The following is an 18,440-nucleotide window of genomic DNA, read 5'->3' on the forward strand; positions in this document are numbered from 1 at the left end:
GTAGGATTTTAAAAACAAAACAAAAGCATAACCAAAGCAATACCCCAAATGTCTTCCAACTTCTGTGGTGCACTGTTAACTATTACTACTACTACTGGGGTCAGAATTGAGTATAAAATGAATCCCAAAGAGGCTTCTTCATTATCTTTGATTTAATTCCCTAAGAGGAGAGTATCTACTAATGTTTGGGATACAATCAGAAATGACACATGGAGTATGAATAGCTTTGATACATGCATATATTTAATAATGAAACAATTCATCAACAGCAAAAAGAAAGTAGAAAATTTCATAAGACCTCAGTGCTGTGGAAGAGAATGGGACATCAAGGAAAAAAGATATATACAGCAACCAACCCAGAAGGCTGCATGATGAGTGAAGCAAAGGCAAATTTGGCTAAGATAGTATTGTATGCTCTGAAAAGAGAATGGCTGGACAGGTGCCCACTTATCTGCCTGCTTACTAGCAGGCCGCCTTACTGTGCGCCTCATGGAATGGAGGCAAAAAGGCAGGGAAAGGTGGGAGGGGAGAAGGAAAAGAACAGTGTAAAACCCAGGGTAGACAAACGAGAGGGGCAGAACTGCAAAGAGAGGACTCTAAAGTCTTTTGTTTCCTTTAAAGTGTAAAATAAACCTTAAGTTTTTAACGATGTCAGTGAAATTTAATGAACACATAATGAGTAGCACTAGGCACTGTAAAGGAATGATAGGGGGAGTAATTTATAAAAATAAAGGAATGACATGGATCCTGCTCTCAAGGAGCTTACAACTTATATGGAAAGAAGATTCCACACAAAAACAACTGCAAACCATATTTACATAGTAACATACATAAAAATAAATATACATATAAATATACGTATGAATAACCAACATATGAAAACTAAGGAATATTGTGTTAATAATTGCTTAGAAGTACCTAAGTCTGTTACTAAAGAAAAGATTTTTGGACTTTTAAGTATAGTTAGTGGAGAGTAGGGCATGTGCAAAGGTATGGAACTAGGAATAAATACGTCACATTCAGTAAGTAGATTAGCCTGATTGGAGTAGAAAGTCTAGGTCTAGTTAAGAAGGGAGTTTGATGAAACAGTAGAAGTCTATCTGGTGAAAGACATTACAATGTTAGATCTGGTCCCTAAAATAAAATGAACAGGGAACAAATGTTTTCTTTAGGTAATAATAAGTGGCCACACGTCCCTGACCAACTTCACTGCTCTTAAAAGTTTTGAAGTTACACTAAGAGATAGAAGCTAATAATAGGATAGTAGAGAAGTACTCAGTGCTCTTGGGCAAGTAGAGGGAACTGCCTTCTACAAGAATTCTTAGGAAGCGGCAAGTAGACCCCCAAAGGCAAGAAAGAAAAAAACTCAATGAAATTCTGAGGCAGAGGATCTATCAACCAAAGGCCAACTAGATCTAGGTAATTGCAAGTGTTCAAGCAGAATGTCTTTGACCCTAATTCTTAGTGGGGAGCGGATTGTATATGCTTATGAAATTATTTATTTAGGCCGGGCATGGTGGCTCACGCCTGTAACCCAGCACTTTGGGACGCCAAGGCGGGTGGATCACGAGGTCAAGAGATCAAGACCATCCTGGCCTACGTGGTGAAACCCCGTCTCTACTAAAAATACAAAAATGAGTCAGGCATGGTGGCACACGCCTGTAGTCCCAGCTACTGGGGAGGTTGAGGCAGGAGAACTGCTTGAACCTGGAAAGTGGAGATTGCAGTGAGCCGAGATCATGCCACTGCACTCCAGTCTGGAGACAGAGTGAGACTCCGTCCCAAAAAAAAAAAAAAAAATTATTTATTTATTTGAGACAGAGTTTTGCTCTTGTTGCCCAGGCTGCAGTGCAATGGCGTAACCTTGGCTTAGTGCAACCTTCACCTCCTGGGTTCAAGCAATTCTCCTGCCTTGGCCTCCCGAGTACCTGGGATTACAGGCATGCACCACCACACCTAGCTAATTTTGTATTTTCAGTTGAGATGGCGTTTCTCCAAGTTGGTCAGGCTGGTCTCGAACTCTTGACCTCAGGTGATCTGCCCACCTTGGCCTCCCCAAGTGCTAGGATTACAGGCATGAGCCATGGTGCCCTGCCATGAAATTATTTTTTAACTACTGTGATAATCAACTTTGATCCTAACAATTTAAGAAATTAGTATAGGAGGATAAGAAGAACCCTAATCTATAGGGAATGCTCATGTCCCTGAAGGAGGACAGGTCAGTAAGGGCCCAAATTCTCTCCTGGTCTTTAGGTGGAAAGGCAAAACATCACACTTTAAAAAGAGGCTGCTCTCAGCCAAAGCAAGAAAGATCTCTTTCATTAAGCCTATTGATCTGAAGCTATTCCAGGAAGGAAAAAAAAGTTCAAGCCAGATGTTCAGCAGCAGCCAGAGTTGGACCCTATGTCACGAGAGTTCCGCTGGGAGGCACTGGGTCCCACTGATGTGGAAATTGACTGTTGGGGCCCAATCTTGATGCCATTTGCCTGTAAAAGAAAAGAGGCAATAGTTCCCACCTCAGTGTTAAAGTGAATGAGAGACAGGAGGGGGCTATCTCTGCTTGTATCCCAGGGTAGAAAGAAAACAGAAAGGGGAGAAAGGAGAAATCATTAATTATATTTTCTAAAAGCAGATTTGACCTTGGCAGGTAACCAGATGCCCTAGCCACACTGATGTGGAACAATAATCTGTGACAGTAAGAATAAGATGACTACCTGTGGTCTAAATATCCTAGTTGACTAGAAGTGGCTTTTGTGCACTTTTTTTTTCCTTGAGGAAATGAGGTCTCCCTATGTTGCCCAGGCTGCAGTCCAGTGGCTATTCACAGGTATGATCAGTGTGCACTATAGCCTTAAACTTCTGGCCTCGAGTGATCCTGCCTCAGCCTCCCAAGTAGCTGAGACTACGTGTGCGCCACTGCACCCCTGTGCTCATTTTAGAGACGGAGTCTCTCTTTGTTGCCCAGACTGGTCTCAAAGTCCTGGCTTCAAGCAATCTCCGCAGCTCAGCCTCTCAAAGTGCTGAGATTATAAGCATGAGCCACCACACCTGGCCCCTGTGCTCATTTTTAAGGGACAATGTTATACTTAAATGTCATAGCTATGTGCAGAATTAGGGTGTGATTAGGTAAGAGTGGAGGAGGCAAAGAGCAGAAGTAGCATATGATTCTTTTTGTTTTGTTCCAGAGTTTACTTTATAGAAATTACTCTCCTAAGTAATTATGAATTATACCTCCCTTATGTTCTAGAATAGTAAAAAACTGAGGTTGACAAGAAAATCTCCCATATTGTATAAGTCTTTTAGATCACCAATAATCTCTTTAAGCATTCTGAGTGTCAGACTTGAGGAAAACAGAAAATGATGACAGGTCTCTGTGTACCTAGATTTAAAAAAAAAAAAAAAAAAAGGTTGAATTGGCAGAGCTTTTAAATTGTATAATGATAGATGGGGAATGTAAGCATTCCATTCTAGGGAACCTCCAGTTGTATTCAGAACAAGCCAAAGTTAACTGCCAGCACTTCTACCCTTTCTTACCTCATTGTGGACATCAAATAAACCCTGCTGGATCTTCCTATATATTTCTTTGGCTGTGTTAATGAAGGCCTGAAAAAGACATAAGTCATATCATCAGTCTCAAGTTCAGGTAGAGAAATGAGGGAAAGAGAATATTAATTATTATTCGTATTTGAATTTCTAAGGTGAATTAGGAACCATTAGAAGACAGTAAGAAACATAGAAGGTCGGCTGGGTGCAGTGGCTCATGCCTGTAATCCCAGCACTTTGGGAGGCCGAGGTGGGCAGGTCACTTGAGGTCAGGAGTTCGACACCAGCCTGCCCAACATGGTGAAACCCCGTCTCCACTAACAATACAAAAATCAGCCGGGCGTGGTGGCGCATGTCTGTAATTCCAGTTACTCGGGGGCTGAGGCATGAAAATCGCTTAAACCCAGGAGCGCAGGTTGCAGTGAGCTGAGATCACACCACTGCACTCCAGCCTGGGCAACAGAACGAGACTCAGTCTAAAAAAAAAAAAAAATCAAAAAAGAAAAAAAACATAGAAGGTCCCCCAAATGTCCTTGTAAAAGCCATTAAGAGTAGTTTCAAAAACAAAAGGATTATGTGGTATTCTGGTACTGACCCAAGATGTTCCTAGGTTGGCACCTTCTACAAATAAAACAAACATACTCTATTCTCCACTAGTTACTGAAGATACCATCAACACCAGGCCTAGGAATGACTACAGTAGAACCCATTAGACATTCCAACCAGAGTGATTTACTAGTAACAAGTGTGGTGTCTAATCCACACTTGCCAACTAACGTTACCCAAAGCAAAAGTAAAACCTTGGGAATCAGGGTAAAAGAAAATGGGACAATTCCTTTAAAAGGAATGAGACATGTAGTCACTACGATCACAAGACATTCTTGCTTTTTTTTTTTTTGGAGATGGAGTTTCGCTCTGTTGCGTAGGCTGGAGTGCAGTGGCGGGATCTCAGTTCACTACAACCTCCGCCTCCTGGGTTCAAGTAATTCTCCTGCCTCAGCCTCCCGAGTAACTGGGACTACAGACACACGCCGCCATGACCGGCTAATTTTTTGTATTTTAGTAGAGATGGGGTTTCACCATATTGCCTAGGCTGGTCACAAACTCCTAAGCTCAGGCAATCTGCCTGCCTTGGCCTCCCAAAACGCTAGGATTACAGGCATGAGCCACTGCGCTCGGCCAAGACATCCTTTCTTTACCCATTTCTTATAGGAGAAGAGAATTCTGAATACAAGGACAAATAATGGTGTAATCTCTAAAGAGCTTTCCCCACTGTTTTCCAAATAGTACCTCTTCAACATTGCAGGCTGTTTTGGCTGAAGTTTCCATGAATATAAGTCCATGCTCCCTAGCAAAGGCCTCTCCTTCTTCTCTCTTCACATCCCTGCGGGACTCTAGGTCACTGCAAGAGATTAATTAAGGAGAAAACTAAAAAAAAGATCCAAGTGAAAGAGGAAATTCTATTTCTAAAAGAATTCCATTGTGCTTTCAACTGCCAGTTATTTCATAAAGAATGTAGATCCTACATGATACTCTCTTATATAGAGTTACTGATTTTTGTAGCATCTTGGAAAATATTCTTTAGTTTTGGGACAGCTGCTGCATAGTTGAAGATAATACCTCACTCTATTACAGAGAAAATGGCTTATCAAGGGTTAGGCAAGCCCCCATAGTTACACAAAGCTTATGCTCTATTGCTTGTTTTTCCATTGAGATCAAGGAGAACAAAGTATAGATGAGGAAAAAAAAAAAACTTGGCTGCGCACAGTTGCTCATGCCTCTAATCCCAGCTCTTTGGGATGCCGAGGCAGGTGGATCACGAGGTCAGGAGTTCGAGACCAGCCTGGCCAAGATGGTGAAATCCCATCTCTACTAAAAATACAAAAATTAGCTGAGTATGGTGGCAGGCGCCTGTAATCCCAGCTACTCGGGAGGCTGAGGCAGGAGAATTGCTTGAACACGGGAGGCGGAGGTTGCAGTAAGCTGAGATCGCGCCATTGCACTCCAGCCTCAGCGACAGAGCAAGACTGTATCTTGGGGGGGAAAAAAAAAGGAAAACTCTAGTTACTAGAAAGCAGAAACAAAGTCATAAGATGTCCCATCCAGCAGTGATGAGCATCTTCCTTTTTTACTGGAATCAATCCACAAGAAGAGAATGAGCCAGGAATAAGGAAAACACAGTTGTCTTAATTCTCACTGGTTTCGTTACTAGTGCACATAAAAGCAGCTTGCCACCAGGGAATTCAGAGAAAGTGATATGGATAAAATTAGGTGAAAAAAAGATAAGAGCTAAGGACTGAAAAAGGGAATAAAAATGGCAACAAAAGACTTTATGAAAAACAGGATAAAAGTCTGAAGAGCTGGGCGTGGTGGCTCATGTCTATAATCCCAGCACTGTGGGAGGCTGAGGCAGGAGGATTACTTGAGCCCAGGAGTTTAAGACCAGCCTGCACAATACAGTGAGACCCTGTCTCTACAAAAATTTAAAAATCAGCAGAGCGTGGTGACACATGCCTGTAGTACCAGCTACGTGAGAGGCTGAGGTGAGAGGATCTCTTGAGCCCTGGAAACAGGTTGCCGTGAGCTGAGCACGTCACTGTACTCCAGCCTGGGCAACAGCATGAGACCTTGTCGCAAAAAAAACAAAACCAAAAAAAAACTGAAGAATAAGGCAAGGTTGGGCTGTTTGTGATTCGTATTTTTCAATTTGAAAATTTTCATTTGGGAGGTTTCCAGTTTCCCAACTCCTTGGAAAAGAAGTGTAAGACCATTAAAGAACAACAAATCTACAACATTTTAATTTATTATACCATCAGCTGTGTGAAGACCAGGGAAGAACTGTCTAAATGTCAACCCTCCCAAATCTGTACCTCTAGCCCAGATGCTTGACTAAGCACCAGATTTGTACATTTGTGAATTCTTCATTTCCACACTGATACATAAAACGGACTTCAAACTTAACACATCAAAATGGAACTTCTTTTCCCCCAGCCTGTGTTTGCTGCAGGCTTCTGTATCTCAGTAAATGGCATAAGCCAAAAACCAAAGTGTTATTATTGATACCCTTTCCTCCCTACTCCAAATATCTAATCCATTCCAAAGTGAAGTACTTCCAATATGTACCTTAAAATCATCCTTTCTTTCTCTTTCCAGGGTCACTTCCTAGACCAAGCCACCATTCTTTCTCATGTAGACTATTGCAACTGGGATCCTACTTCAGCTCTTGTTCTCCTCCAGTGATCTTTTAAAATCTGATCAAGCTACTTCTCTACTTAAAACTTTAAAATGCTTCCAGTGTATTTATTTATTATTATTTTTAATCCCCCATCTCCCAAGCTTCAATTTCCATGTATTTAGAATAAAATCCAAAACCCTTACTCAGGCCTCTAAGGTGCTATAAAATCTGGTCCCTACCTACTTTTCCAACCTCATCTTGCACTATTCCCTCTTGATTTAGTCCAATCATACTAGGTTTCTTTCAATAAACGTGTCAAGCTTCTTCCAAGTTCAAGGCGTTTGTATAGTTTGTTCCCCCCCAAGTAATACCCTTTTAAAATATCTTTGCCCAGCAGGCTCTTGTCCATCCTTCAGATCCCAGCTTAATATCACTCCTAATCAAAAGTAGGTACCCTGTTATTCTTTCATAGCGCCATTTTTCCTCCATTGCATTTATCACAATTTACAATTTGATACAAATAATTTTACATTTAACATCTATGCCCCCACTAGACTGTAAGCTCCACAAGAGCAGGGGGACGACTTTTTTCCACCTTGCAAACTCAGAATCTGGCACAGTCGTTTTCAATAAATTGACTGATACACTAAAAATAATTAGCAGGCTGGGTGTGGTGGCTCATGCCTGTAATCCCAGTACTTTGGGAGGCCGAAGTGGGCGGATCACCTGAGGTCAGGAGTTCAAGACCAGCCTGACCAACATGGAGAAAACCCGTCTATACTAAAAATACAAAAAAATTAACTGGGCGTGGTGGCACATGCCTGTAATCCCAGCTACTCGGGAGACTGAGGCAGGAGAATCGCTTGAACCCAGGAGGTGGAGGTTGCGGTGAGACGAGATCACGCCATTGCACTCTAGCCTGGGTGACGAGTGAAACTCCATCTCAAAACAAACAAACAAAAACAAACGAACAAACAAAAAACCAATTAGCCTGTGGTCACAGTTCTCAAATAGTACACTCTGGGCACTACTACAAACTCACAAGGGTGCCATGGGATACCTTAAACTTTTGAGAAAAACACAGTAACACTCAACACAAGGATACTAAATGAATTACAAGCTTAAAACAGTTGCAATGTCAATATCAGACCATGATAAAATTCGTTCAATATCTTCATATCTCTGAGAAGCTGTTTTTGGCAGTTGCTGTTATAAAAAAGCAAGCACTACACAAAAATCAACATGGAATGGGAAATGAGAGTAGCAGTGTGCAATCGTGATTCCAAGGTTTGAGAAGCTATGCAGTGCCCAACAGACACATAGAGGTCTTTAGTAAGTAACTGTTGCTATTTAAGAATGAAATAATTTTTTTTTTTTTTTGAGACAAAGTCTCACTCTGTCACCCAGGCTGGAGTGCAGTGGCGCTATCTCAGCTCACTGCAACCTCTGCCTCCTGAGTTCAAGCAATTCTCCTGCCTCAAGCTCCCGAATAGCTGGGACCAGAGGTGCACACCACCACGCCTGGCTACTTTTTGTAGTTTTTCAGTAGAGACGGGGTTTCACCATATTGGCCAGGCTGGTTTTGAACTCCTGACCTTCCAATCTACCTGCCTCGGCCTCCCAAAGTGCAAGGATTACGGGCGTGAGCCACCACGCCCGGCATATTTTTTCTTTTTTTTATACAGGGTCTCACTCCTGTTGCTGAGGCAGGAGTGCAGTGGTACAATTACAGCTTCATTGCAGCCTCGACCTCACAGGCCCAAGTGATCCTCCCACCTCATTTAAAAATTTTTTTGTATAAACAAGGGCTCACTATGTTGCCCAGGCTAGTCTTGAACTTATGGGCTCAAGCAATCCTTCCAGAGCTGGGATTACAGGCATACGCCACTGCGCCTGGCCTTTTTATTTTCAAACAGTTACTAAGCAGTCATAAAAAATACTCATGTTGTTTGGGTATAACTATTTAATAAAACTATTAGGTATTTCTTTTGGCCTATGGGTGTCAAGAAAAATTTACTGAGAATAACCAGTGTTGTTAAGGATGTAGAGAAACTGGAATCCTTGTACATTGCTGGAAAGAATGTAAAATGAGACTGCTGCTATGGAAAATGGTATGGTAGTTCCTCAAAAAATAAAAGACAGAATTACCATATGATCCAGCAATCCCACTTCTGGGCATATACCCAAAAGAATTCAGAGCTGGGACTTGAACAGATCCATGTTCATAGCAGCATTATTCACAATAGTCAAAGGATGGCAGCAACCCAAGTGTCCATGGACAGATGGATAAACAAAATGTGGTATATGCATACAATGAATATTACTCATCTTTAAAAAGGAAGGAAATTCTGACACATGCTACAATATGGATAAACCTCGAAGACATTATGCTAAGTGAAATAAGCCAGTCATAAAAGCACAAGTATTACATGAGTCTACTTGTATGAGGTACCAGTAGTAGTCAAATTCATAGAGAAAGTAGAATGATGGTTGTCAGGGGCTGAGGGATGACGGGGATGGGGGAGGGAAGATGGGGAGTTACTGTTGAATGTGTATAGAGTTTGAGAAGATGAAAAAGTTCTGGAGATGGATGTTGGTGATGGCTGTGGAACAATGGATATTCTTAATGCTACAGAACTGTATGCTTAAAAATAGTTAAAATGGTAAATTTTGTGTCATATATATTTTATCACAACAAAATTTTTTTTTTTACTGAAACACTAAGACCACTATAAACTGAGAAAGTTTGGGGATGAAGATATTCAACATGCATAGAGTACCTAGATGACTCCTGTTAACTATTATTCACATGGATACAATTTTACCTCTTATTCCCAATGAGCATGATAACCATGTTGGAACTAGAGTGCTGCCGGGCATCCTCTAACCATGAGGTCAGGTGGTTGAAGGTTTCACGCCTATAGCAGAAAAATTTAGAATGTGGATCAGAGACACATTTCAAAAGGCCAAAACAACTCCAAGTGTATAGGAAAAGAGGGGAAGCCATATGTGTAAAGAAAAATATTAGAGAGGCCATTCCTAGTTAACATCCTTAACAGAATCAGTAGATAGAAAAAAAAAAAAAGCTTTAGAGGATGTAGGGAAGAATCTCCCTCCCATGCACCAGATCTGGCTCACCTTGTAATGTCGTACACCAGCAGTGCTCCAGCTGCTCCCCTGTAGTAGGAACGGGTGATAGAACGGAAGGATTCTTGCCCAGCCTTTCCCGCCAACGTGGCAACAAAAAATCCCAACAAAACCAGGTTATTTCCACAGAACGGACTTGATCACATGCCACCCTAATACAAAGGACTTAACTAAAACAAGAATTTCTATTACGAAAAGAGAATTAGGGAAAGAAAACATGCCTGCCCGAGAAGAAACCCAAGTGGGAAATCAGTATTTTTCTATGGGAATGCATTGATATTTTGGGCAGTCACTTACTCTTCCTGAGAGACTGTCCATCAGATTAGTGGATGTTTAGCATCCTGGATCCCAGTCACTAAATACCCGTGGCACCCCACAGTCAGCATGATAAAGACGATGAAGACATTTGCATACATTTCCCAATATCCTCATGAAAGAACAACTGGAAATAGGACTGGAAACGGAGTGTATGTCATTTTTTTCAATCCCAAATATGATATTGAACACACCATATTAATCTTTCTGTTCCTATTTCTTTATCTGTAAAAAGGAAAGTTATCATAGAATGCCAAAACCTGGTCTAATAGAAATTTCATTCCAATGAATCAATATAAAAATTAGATTAAAAGCACGTCAACTGATTATCTTCTAACTGACCTTTAGTGTTCCACTAATAATGCAGGACTACCTAGATGTCCCTTGCTGGGCTTCTGTCATGGGAAATAGGAATAAGGAACAGAGAAAGAAGCCCAGGGCCCAGCATAGAGTTTTCCTAGAAAAATCCAAATGTTCACACTCTAATCTCATTTCCAGTTGGACAAAGATATTAAGTTCTATTTAAAACTGAGTAATTTATTAATGCCCCCATAATACTGGGTACGTTTGCTTTCTTGATGGACTAGTTCTTTTTTTTTCCTTTAGGGAAAACAAAAACATTTTTTAAATAATGTGAATACCCTGTACATTGAATCTAGCCTATTAAGAAAGTTTTCACATTCTTGAAATAATTTATCCTTACATCCCTACATAACAGGAGGTAGGACTATAATTTATAGGTTACAAATGGGAGAATCATGATTAAGGATGTGGGAAAATAAATGGCTTTCTCATAGTGTAATACCAATAATAGTGGTAATACTAATTATAACACTGCAATAGTACTATAAACTACTTTTTGGCATATACAATGTGCTAGGAACTTTAAGAGATGATTACATATTATTTCATTTACTTCTCTTAGCAACCCTGGGTCCGATATTATTATTATTATTCCTTTTTTTTTTTTTGAGAGGGAGTCTAACTCTGTTGCCCGGGCTGGAGTGCAGTGGCGCAATCTTGGCTCACTGCAACCTCCGCCTCCCAGGTTCAAGCAATTCTCCTTGTTTCAGCCTCCCAATTAGCTGGGATTACAGGCTCCCACCACCATGCCCGGCTAATTTTTTTGTATTTTTGGTAGAGATGGGCTTTTTTTTTGAGACGGAGTCTCGCTCTGTAGCCCAGGCCGGAGTGCAGTGGCACGTGATCTTGGCTCACTGCAAGCTCCGCCTCCTGGGTTCACGCCATTCTCCTGTCTCAGCCTCCTGAGGAGCTGGTACTACAGGCGCCCACCACCACGCCCGGCTAATTTTTTTTGTATTTTTAGTAGAGACGGGGTTTCACTGTGTTAGCCAGGATGGTCTCGATCTCCTGACCTCATGATCTGCCCGCCTCGGCCTCCCAAAGTGCTGGGATTACAGGCGTAAGCCACCGCGCCCGGCCGGGATGGGTTTTCACTATGTTGGCTAGGCTGGTCTTGAACTCCTGACCTCATGACCCGCCCGCCTCAGCCTCCCAAAGTGCTGGGATTACAGGCATGAGCCACCGCGCCTGGCCTATTATTCCCTTTTAAAAATGGGGAAAATGAGGCTCACACAAGTTTAATAAATGGCCCCAAATCATAAAGCTTATTAAGTGCTAGAGCCATAATTTAAACTTAGGATCTTAGTACTTCCTAGGACAAAAACTTGTCCTCTTAGCCACTATATCATATAACCTAAACTGGGGTTTGTAGGTGAGAAGAGAATTCCAGTATACTAACTCTAAGGTTAATTTTCCAACAACAGAAGAATCTCTTTCTATAAGAATCATAGAAACATTTGAGTGAGTTGCATAGCTGTTAGAGAATCAGAATCAGAAAATAAAAACTAATTCTAAAGTCCCCTGTCATAATACTAATAATATTTTAAGATTAAAAAAATACTTACAGTTTTATATTTACTCCCTAATGTCTTATGTTATTTGGGTCTTGTTTTCCTTTTAGCGCTTACTTTTTCTCCTCTTCTGCTATGGTTGTAAGCCTCCCTCTACTTCCCTCACAGCCTACCAAGAACTAAAAGGGAAAGTTTGAGGGAGGCACACATGATGGTTCAATCACATGGCAGCATTTAACTTTAGCAGCTGAAAATGCTATCAGTGGGTCATGAGAAAACCTTTTAAAATCAAATCACTCACCAGGCGCAGTGGCTTATGCCTGTAATCCCAGCACTTTGGGAGGCCAAGGCGGGCAGATCACGAGGTCAGGAGTTTGAGACCAGCCTGACCAACATGGTGAAACCCCGTCTCTGCTAAAAATACAAAAAAAAAAAAAAAAAAAATTGGTGGGCGTGGTGGTGCACGCCTGTAATCCCAGCTACTCAGGAGGCTAAGGCAAGAGAACTGCTCGAGCCCGGGAGGCGGAGGCTGCAGTAAGCCGAGATGGCGCTATTGCACTCCAGCCTAGGCGACAGAGTGAGACTCTAACTTAAAAAAAAAAAAAAATCACTCTACTTCATCTCAATCTAGTTCATGAGCCAAAGTTTGTGAACCAGTAAGCTAGAAAGAGTGAGCAGTTCAACTTGGGCTTGTCTATATCAGCCTCAGGTATCCTTGTCCATCCCCAGTAAAAAAATCTGAAGCAGCAGGCTGGGCACCGTGGATCATGCCTATAATCCCAACACTTTGGGAGGCCAAGGTGGGCACATCACTTGAGCTCAGGAGTTTGAGACCAGCCTGGGCAACATGGTGAAACCACACCTCAAAAAAATACAAAAAATTAGCCAAGTGTGATGGCGCACATCTGTAGTCCCAGTTACTTGAGGGGCTGAGGTGGGAGGACTGCTTGAGCTGGAGAGGTTGAGGGTGCAGTGAGTGGAGATGGTGCCACTGCACTCCAGCTTGGGTAACAGAGCAAGACCCTGTCAAAAAAAAAAAAAAAAAAAAAGAAAATCTGCAGCAGCAATGAACTAAGATGAAGGTTTTTTTTTCTTTTTTGAGAGGGAGTCTCACTCTGTTGCCCAGGCTGGAGTGCAGTGGCATGATCCTGGCTCACTGCAACCTCCACCTCCCAGGTTCAAGTGATTCTCCTGCCTCAGCCTCCCCAGTAGCTGAGATTACAGGCGCCCGCCACCACACCTGGCTAATTTTTGTATTTTTAGTAGAGACGGGGTTTCACCTTGTTGGCCAGGCTGGTAACTCCTGACCTCAGGCGATCTGCCAGCCTCAGCCTCCCAAAGTGCTGGAATTACAGGCGTGAGCCACCACACCCAGCCTAGATGAAGGTTTGATAAGATAATTAATAGCTTTCTAATCTCTCCCAAGTGGAAGCATCATACTATATTGTTTTAAGATATACAGTTTGAAGTATCAACTCCTAGAAAGTCAGATACACCATTTTCCTAAGAATCAAAATGCATTCCTTCCAATGAACGGTTTATTAAGGAAAAAAAAATTTTAACTGCATTCCAAAGTAAAATACAAACCAATCTGATATTATTTGATGAGTATTTTATATTACAGTAAAATACCTATTCATTAGCATGATTATTTAGGAATACGTATACACACACACACACACACACACACACACACACACGATTTTTTAAAATATGCATCTCTAAATCCATATAAATGCCAGAACAAAGACAACAAAAACCTTTGGACAACCTAATCTCTTTAAAATACCTATCACGGTAATCCCTAAACATTTTCATGTAGGATGGGTTTGAAAGTAAGTGAGAGAATGGGTCAATAAAGTGGGAAGCTAAGATGGGTAAACAACGGGCAGGAGATCAGGGCTGACAAGGGAGAAATGACCAGACTTACCCAAAAGGCGACAGACTAGATGGACACATTATTATAGATATGAATCTTTTAAAATTTTCAAAATAAATAGAAAACCACAGTGTTCTGAAACTGGTTCCTTTTTATGATTTAGCAAATATTAATCTCAAGACAATTTTAAGAGGGAAGAGAAAAGAACTAGGCCAGTTGGATGACCATGTAGTTCTTAAGGATTCTGTCCAAAGTTGTGGCTCTCAACTTTCTTTTTGTTTTTCTCTTTATGCTCTCTCAGCAGAAACAAGCTCTCAACTTTCTTACTTTCATGATCCAACCATGTCCCATGTGAGTGCTTAAAAACAAACAAACAAACAAAAAGGCCATTGCCATGACCATTCCATTAAATGGCACTTATTGGGGTTTCTCCCCCCCGGCATCAAAACATTCATTTGGGCCAGGTGCCAAGGCTCATGCCTGTAATCCCAACCCTTTGGGAGGCTGAGGAGGGCGGATCACTTGAGTCCAGGAATTCGAGACCAGCCTGGGCAACATGTTGAAACCCCCGTCTCTACAAAAAAATACAAAAATTCCCCAGTGCAGGGGGGTGGGGGATAGATCTGTAGAGATAGACGGATAGATGGATAGATAGACAGACGAACTGAAGCTTCAACTACTTTTAAGACATACACTTGCGTGTGGTGAGGAGCACTGGGGAGGGAAGGAGAGGAAAGGGAGGAAAAGAAAAAAGGAAAAATAATTTGTATGATGTTTGTAGATATAATGGCTTTAGCTCTCAGTTCAGAGAAGAAACAGAATCACATAGTAAGAAGCAAGCAAAAAAAGTAAGAGATTTTAGCCGAATATTATGAACTATTTACTAGCTCCCTTTAACTAGAATGGAGACTAAGGTATTATTTTACTTAGGGGGAAAAAGGCACAAAGCAAATGAGATAATGCACATGAAAGCAATTTATCTGGATAGGGCAAAACTACACTAAGCCAAGCTAAATTTTGGCATTACTACATGTATCAAATTTGAAAATATGTACAAGCTTTTGACAGAATTTCCATTTCTGGGCAGGTATTCAACAAAAATTCTCAAACATTGGCATAAAGACTTTAGTAAATAAGAATGTTCAGGCTGGGCACTGCGGCTCACACCTGTAATCCCAGCATTTTGAGAGGCCTAGGTGGGTGGATCACCTGAGATCAGTTCAAGACCAGCCTGACCAACATGGCAAAACCCCATCTCTATTAAAAACACAAAAAACGCCCAGGAGCGGTGGCTCACACCTGTAATCCCGGCACTTTGGGAGGCTGAGGCAGGCGGATCACGAGGTCAGGAGATCGAGACCGTGCTGGCTAACACGGTGAAACCCCGTCTCTACTAAAAATACAAAAAATTAGCCAGGCGTGGTGTCGGGCGCCTGTAGTCCCAGCTATTCGGGAGGCTGAGACAGGAGAATGGCATGAACCCAGGAGGCAGAGCTTGCAGTGAGCTGAGATCGCGCCACTGCACTCCAGCCTGGGCGACAGAGTAAGACTCTGTCTCAAAAAAAAAAACACAAAAAATACAAAAAACATTAGCCACATGTGGTGGTGGGTGCCTGTAATCCCAGCTACTCAGGAGGCTGAGGCTGGAGAATTGCTTGAACCCAGGAGGTGGAGGTTGTGGTGAGCCAAGATCACGCCATTGCATTCCAGCCTGGGTGACAAGAGTGAACCTCTGTCTCAAAAAAAAGAATGTTCAGTGAAATTTTGCAATAATTAAAAATTGGAAAACAACCCAAATTTCTATCAGTGGGATGATGGTTACATAAATTATGCTACTGACATTCCATGATTATGCAGTGGTTAAAAGGAATGAAATAGATCTATATGTACTGATATGGAAAGGTCTCCACAACATAGAGATTATTTAATATACAATCTAAGTCAGACAACTAGGTCTACTCTGTCATGATTCTATATATGTAAACACTAATAAAAACAAAACTACTACCACATATTTCTATGTGTTTACATGTATGTATCTAAATGCATAGAAAAAGTCTGAAAGCATACACATGGAATCATCAGTAATGATTTCCCTGCTAGGGTAGCAACCAAGACAGGAAGGGAGAAAGAGTTTATGTATAAAAAGGGGACATTTACTTTCTATTCTATAAATTTATATTGTTTCATTTTATTTTTACTAGAATAAACTATTGCTTGGATCGTTTACAACACAAAGATATAGCATCCAGAATTTGTAACTGTAGCAGATAGAATCAAAAGCTTCTCTCTTTGATTTCACCTTTCCCCTACTTTATCCACACCATTAGTCCCACCCTCATCGCCCCTTTCCTTTGCATCAGCTTTTCTTGTTATACTTGGATATTGGTCAGAGACTAAATTATTTTGTACTCTCACCGTATCCCAGATTTGCAGTTTGATTTGTTTTCCATCAATGTTGACCATACGAGCTCCAAACTCCACACCTGTCGGTAAAGACAGAGAGAAAGAATGTGATTCTCATGAACAGCAGCCATGTGGAGTGGGAGGTTCCTGCCTTTCCTCAATGTGTTATACCCATCCTTTGTCTGAACTCAATGCCACTAATTCCATTATTGCTGCCTATTTGCTCCAATTAATTTTGTGTTTCTTAAGGTTCTTCATTTCCCTTCCAGAATTAAAAAATTGTGCTAAATGACGTCAGGAATGTAACCAAAAAGCAGATATGGGAAAATAAAACCAATTAAGAAGTCAAATTTAAAAAGGTGAATACTTTTTTAGCAATGTTAGTTAATGCTTAAATTTGATTAGGTAACATTTAGTTTTGTAACTTTTCCAAAAAACTCCTAAAAATTCTGGAAATATTTCCTGACACTTTCTCAGTCACTTTTTAGTCTCTACTTAAAACAATATTTATTTTTTTGCAATTCCAGATTTTTTCTTTAAGAAAAGAGCCTAAGAAATAGGTTCTCAGAAACAATACTTTTTTTTTTTTTTTTGAGATGGAGTCTCGCTCCGTCACCCAGGCTGGAGTGCAGTGGCGCGATCTCTCCTCACTGCAGCCTCCACCTCTTGAGTTCAAGTGATTCTTCTGCCTCAGCCTCCCAAGTAAGTACCTTACAGGCACACGCCACAACGCCCACCTAATTTTTTTAACAATACATTTTATATCTCCAATAATTGTCAGAGGCACAATTAAGCATTGTTGCCTTGTTAAGCATTGTATCATTAGCCCCTACCACAAAGTGAGAATTCGCTCAATATTCCCTTTAAAATACCTTTTGGTTGATATATGCCAAATCCTTTCCTAACCCCATCAATCATTTGACTCTAAATAAATCTCTTAGGAACAGTGGTAGCTTCAGATTTCCATACAGGTGGGACTTGGAAGTAGCAATATGGTAAGAATGGGGATGCATGGGTTTATTTACAAACTGCATTTACATGGCAAGAAAGCTAGTTTCATATATGTCGTTTATTTGGACTGGGGTTATGGAGATAAGGAAGAGGGGGTAGTTAAAAGCCTCTTCAGGCCATGCCTTATCACAAATGTGTGGGAAATGTTAATATTTTCCAGGATCCCCAGTGCGTTTGAGGAACTGTTAACACACTCTTTTATTTAAAAGGAAAGTTTTTAGTTTTATTTGCCTGTTAATTCTAAGGCAGGGATGCCTCTTCAATTTGCTTCTTCACCAATATAAAAAATGTCCATGTATTGGTGTTTACTTTTTAAAAATAAGGCTGGTATTAATTTATCTCAAAGCACAGATGAGTTTATAAATAAGCAGTTATGCTTTCGTGGGATTTTCCATAAACATACAAATTGTATTTGGAAAAAAAACTGTATGACAAGTCTACACCTCACACTCTAAAAAGTTACCTTTCAAATATATACTCTCCCTTACACTACTCCCCACATATCAACGTTTGATTGGTCACTTCATTAACATAAGTTTGGACTAGTTTAAAGTAGTGAGGAGTAACTTTTTACTGCGAACACTTGTGCATTTACTTGAACAAGTAGATGCACTTACCTATTGTGAGGTCGTGTACAGGCTGGAACCGCTTATCTGTAAACTGCAGGAGGAGACATGACTTCCCCACACCTGAAAGAGAAAGCACACTCCCGGAGTCACGCAGCCCTGGAACACCTTCCAGAGTATGGACTTCCCGGACCAGAGAAGGGGGGCTCCCGAGCCCCGCCCCCGGCCGCCCCGAACCGCCCCGCCCGTCTCGAATCGCCCAGCCCACAAAGTGAGCCCCGCCCCCGCCACCCAATTTGGGAGCTTCGAATGCCCGCTCCAGCCTTGAAGGCGAACCACCTGAGGGTTACCTGTGTCTCCGATGATGATATACTTGAAGAGATAAGCATAAGTCATGGTGTCGCGTCCTCTGGGTTCCTGGTCCGCCCGACTTCTACAGCCACTTACCTCCGACCCCTCTAGCCACTCAATCTACCGATCTTCTTCTTCTCCCCCCGCCCCCCGCCCCTCCGGCTCCTCTAGCC

At 41.5% G+C, this 18,440-nt stretch overlaps 1 protein-coding gene across 1 annotated transcript; it reads right to left on the reverse strand.

Annotated features, from left to right (window-relative positions):
- Positions 1 to 221: 221 nt before the first annotated feature.
- RAB2B (RAB2B, member RAS oncogene family) lies at positions 222 to 18,403 on the reverse strand. Its single transcript, XM_063715509.1, has 8 exons — positions 18,267 to 18,403; positions 17,968 to 18,039; positions 16,352 to 16,419; positions 9,857 to 9,939; positions 9,544 to 9,636; positions 4,834 to 4,945; positions 3,535 to 3,603; positions 222 to 2,486 (listed from the first exon to the last, which is right to left on the reverse strand). Exons 1-8 carry the CDS (start codon positions 18,310 to 18,312, stop codon positions 2,379 to 2,381), a joined length of 651 nt encoding a protein of 216 aa, XP_063571579.1. The 5' UTR covers positions 18,313 to 18,403; the 3' UTR covers positions 222 to 2,378.
- Positions 18,404 to 18,440: the final 37 nt, after the last annotated feature.

Source organism: Pongo abelii, chromosome 15 (assembly GCF_028885655.2).
Source record: "Pongo abelii isolate AG06213 chromosome 15, NHGRI_mPonAbe1-v2.0_pri, whole genome shotgun sequence".
In the NCBI taxonomy this organism is placed as follows: domain Eukaryota; kingdom Metazoa; phylum Chordata; class Mammalia; order Primates; family Hominidae; genus Pongo; species Pongo abelii.

Excerpts from the sequence above, each read along its gene's own strand:
- RAB2B (XM_063715509.1), bottom strand. The coding sequence starts at position 18,312 with ATGACTTATGCTTATCTCTTCAAGTATATCATCATCGGAGACACAG. Across the intron at positions 16,420-17,967 it reads TGTACACGACCTCACAATAG|GTGTGGAGTTTGGAGCTCGT; the intron begins GTAAGTGCATCT and ends CTTTACCGACAG. Across the intron at positions 2,487-3,534 it reads TATTTGATGTCCACAATGAG|GCAAATGGCATCAAGATTGG; the intron begins GTAAGAAAGGGT and ends TTTCTTTTACAG.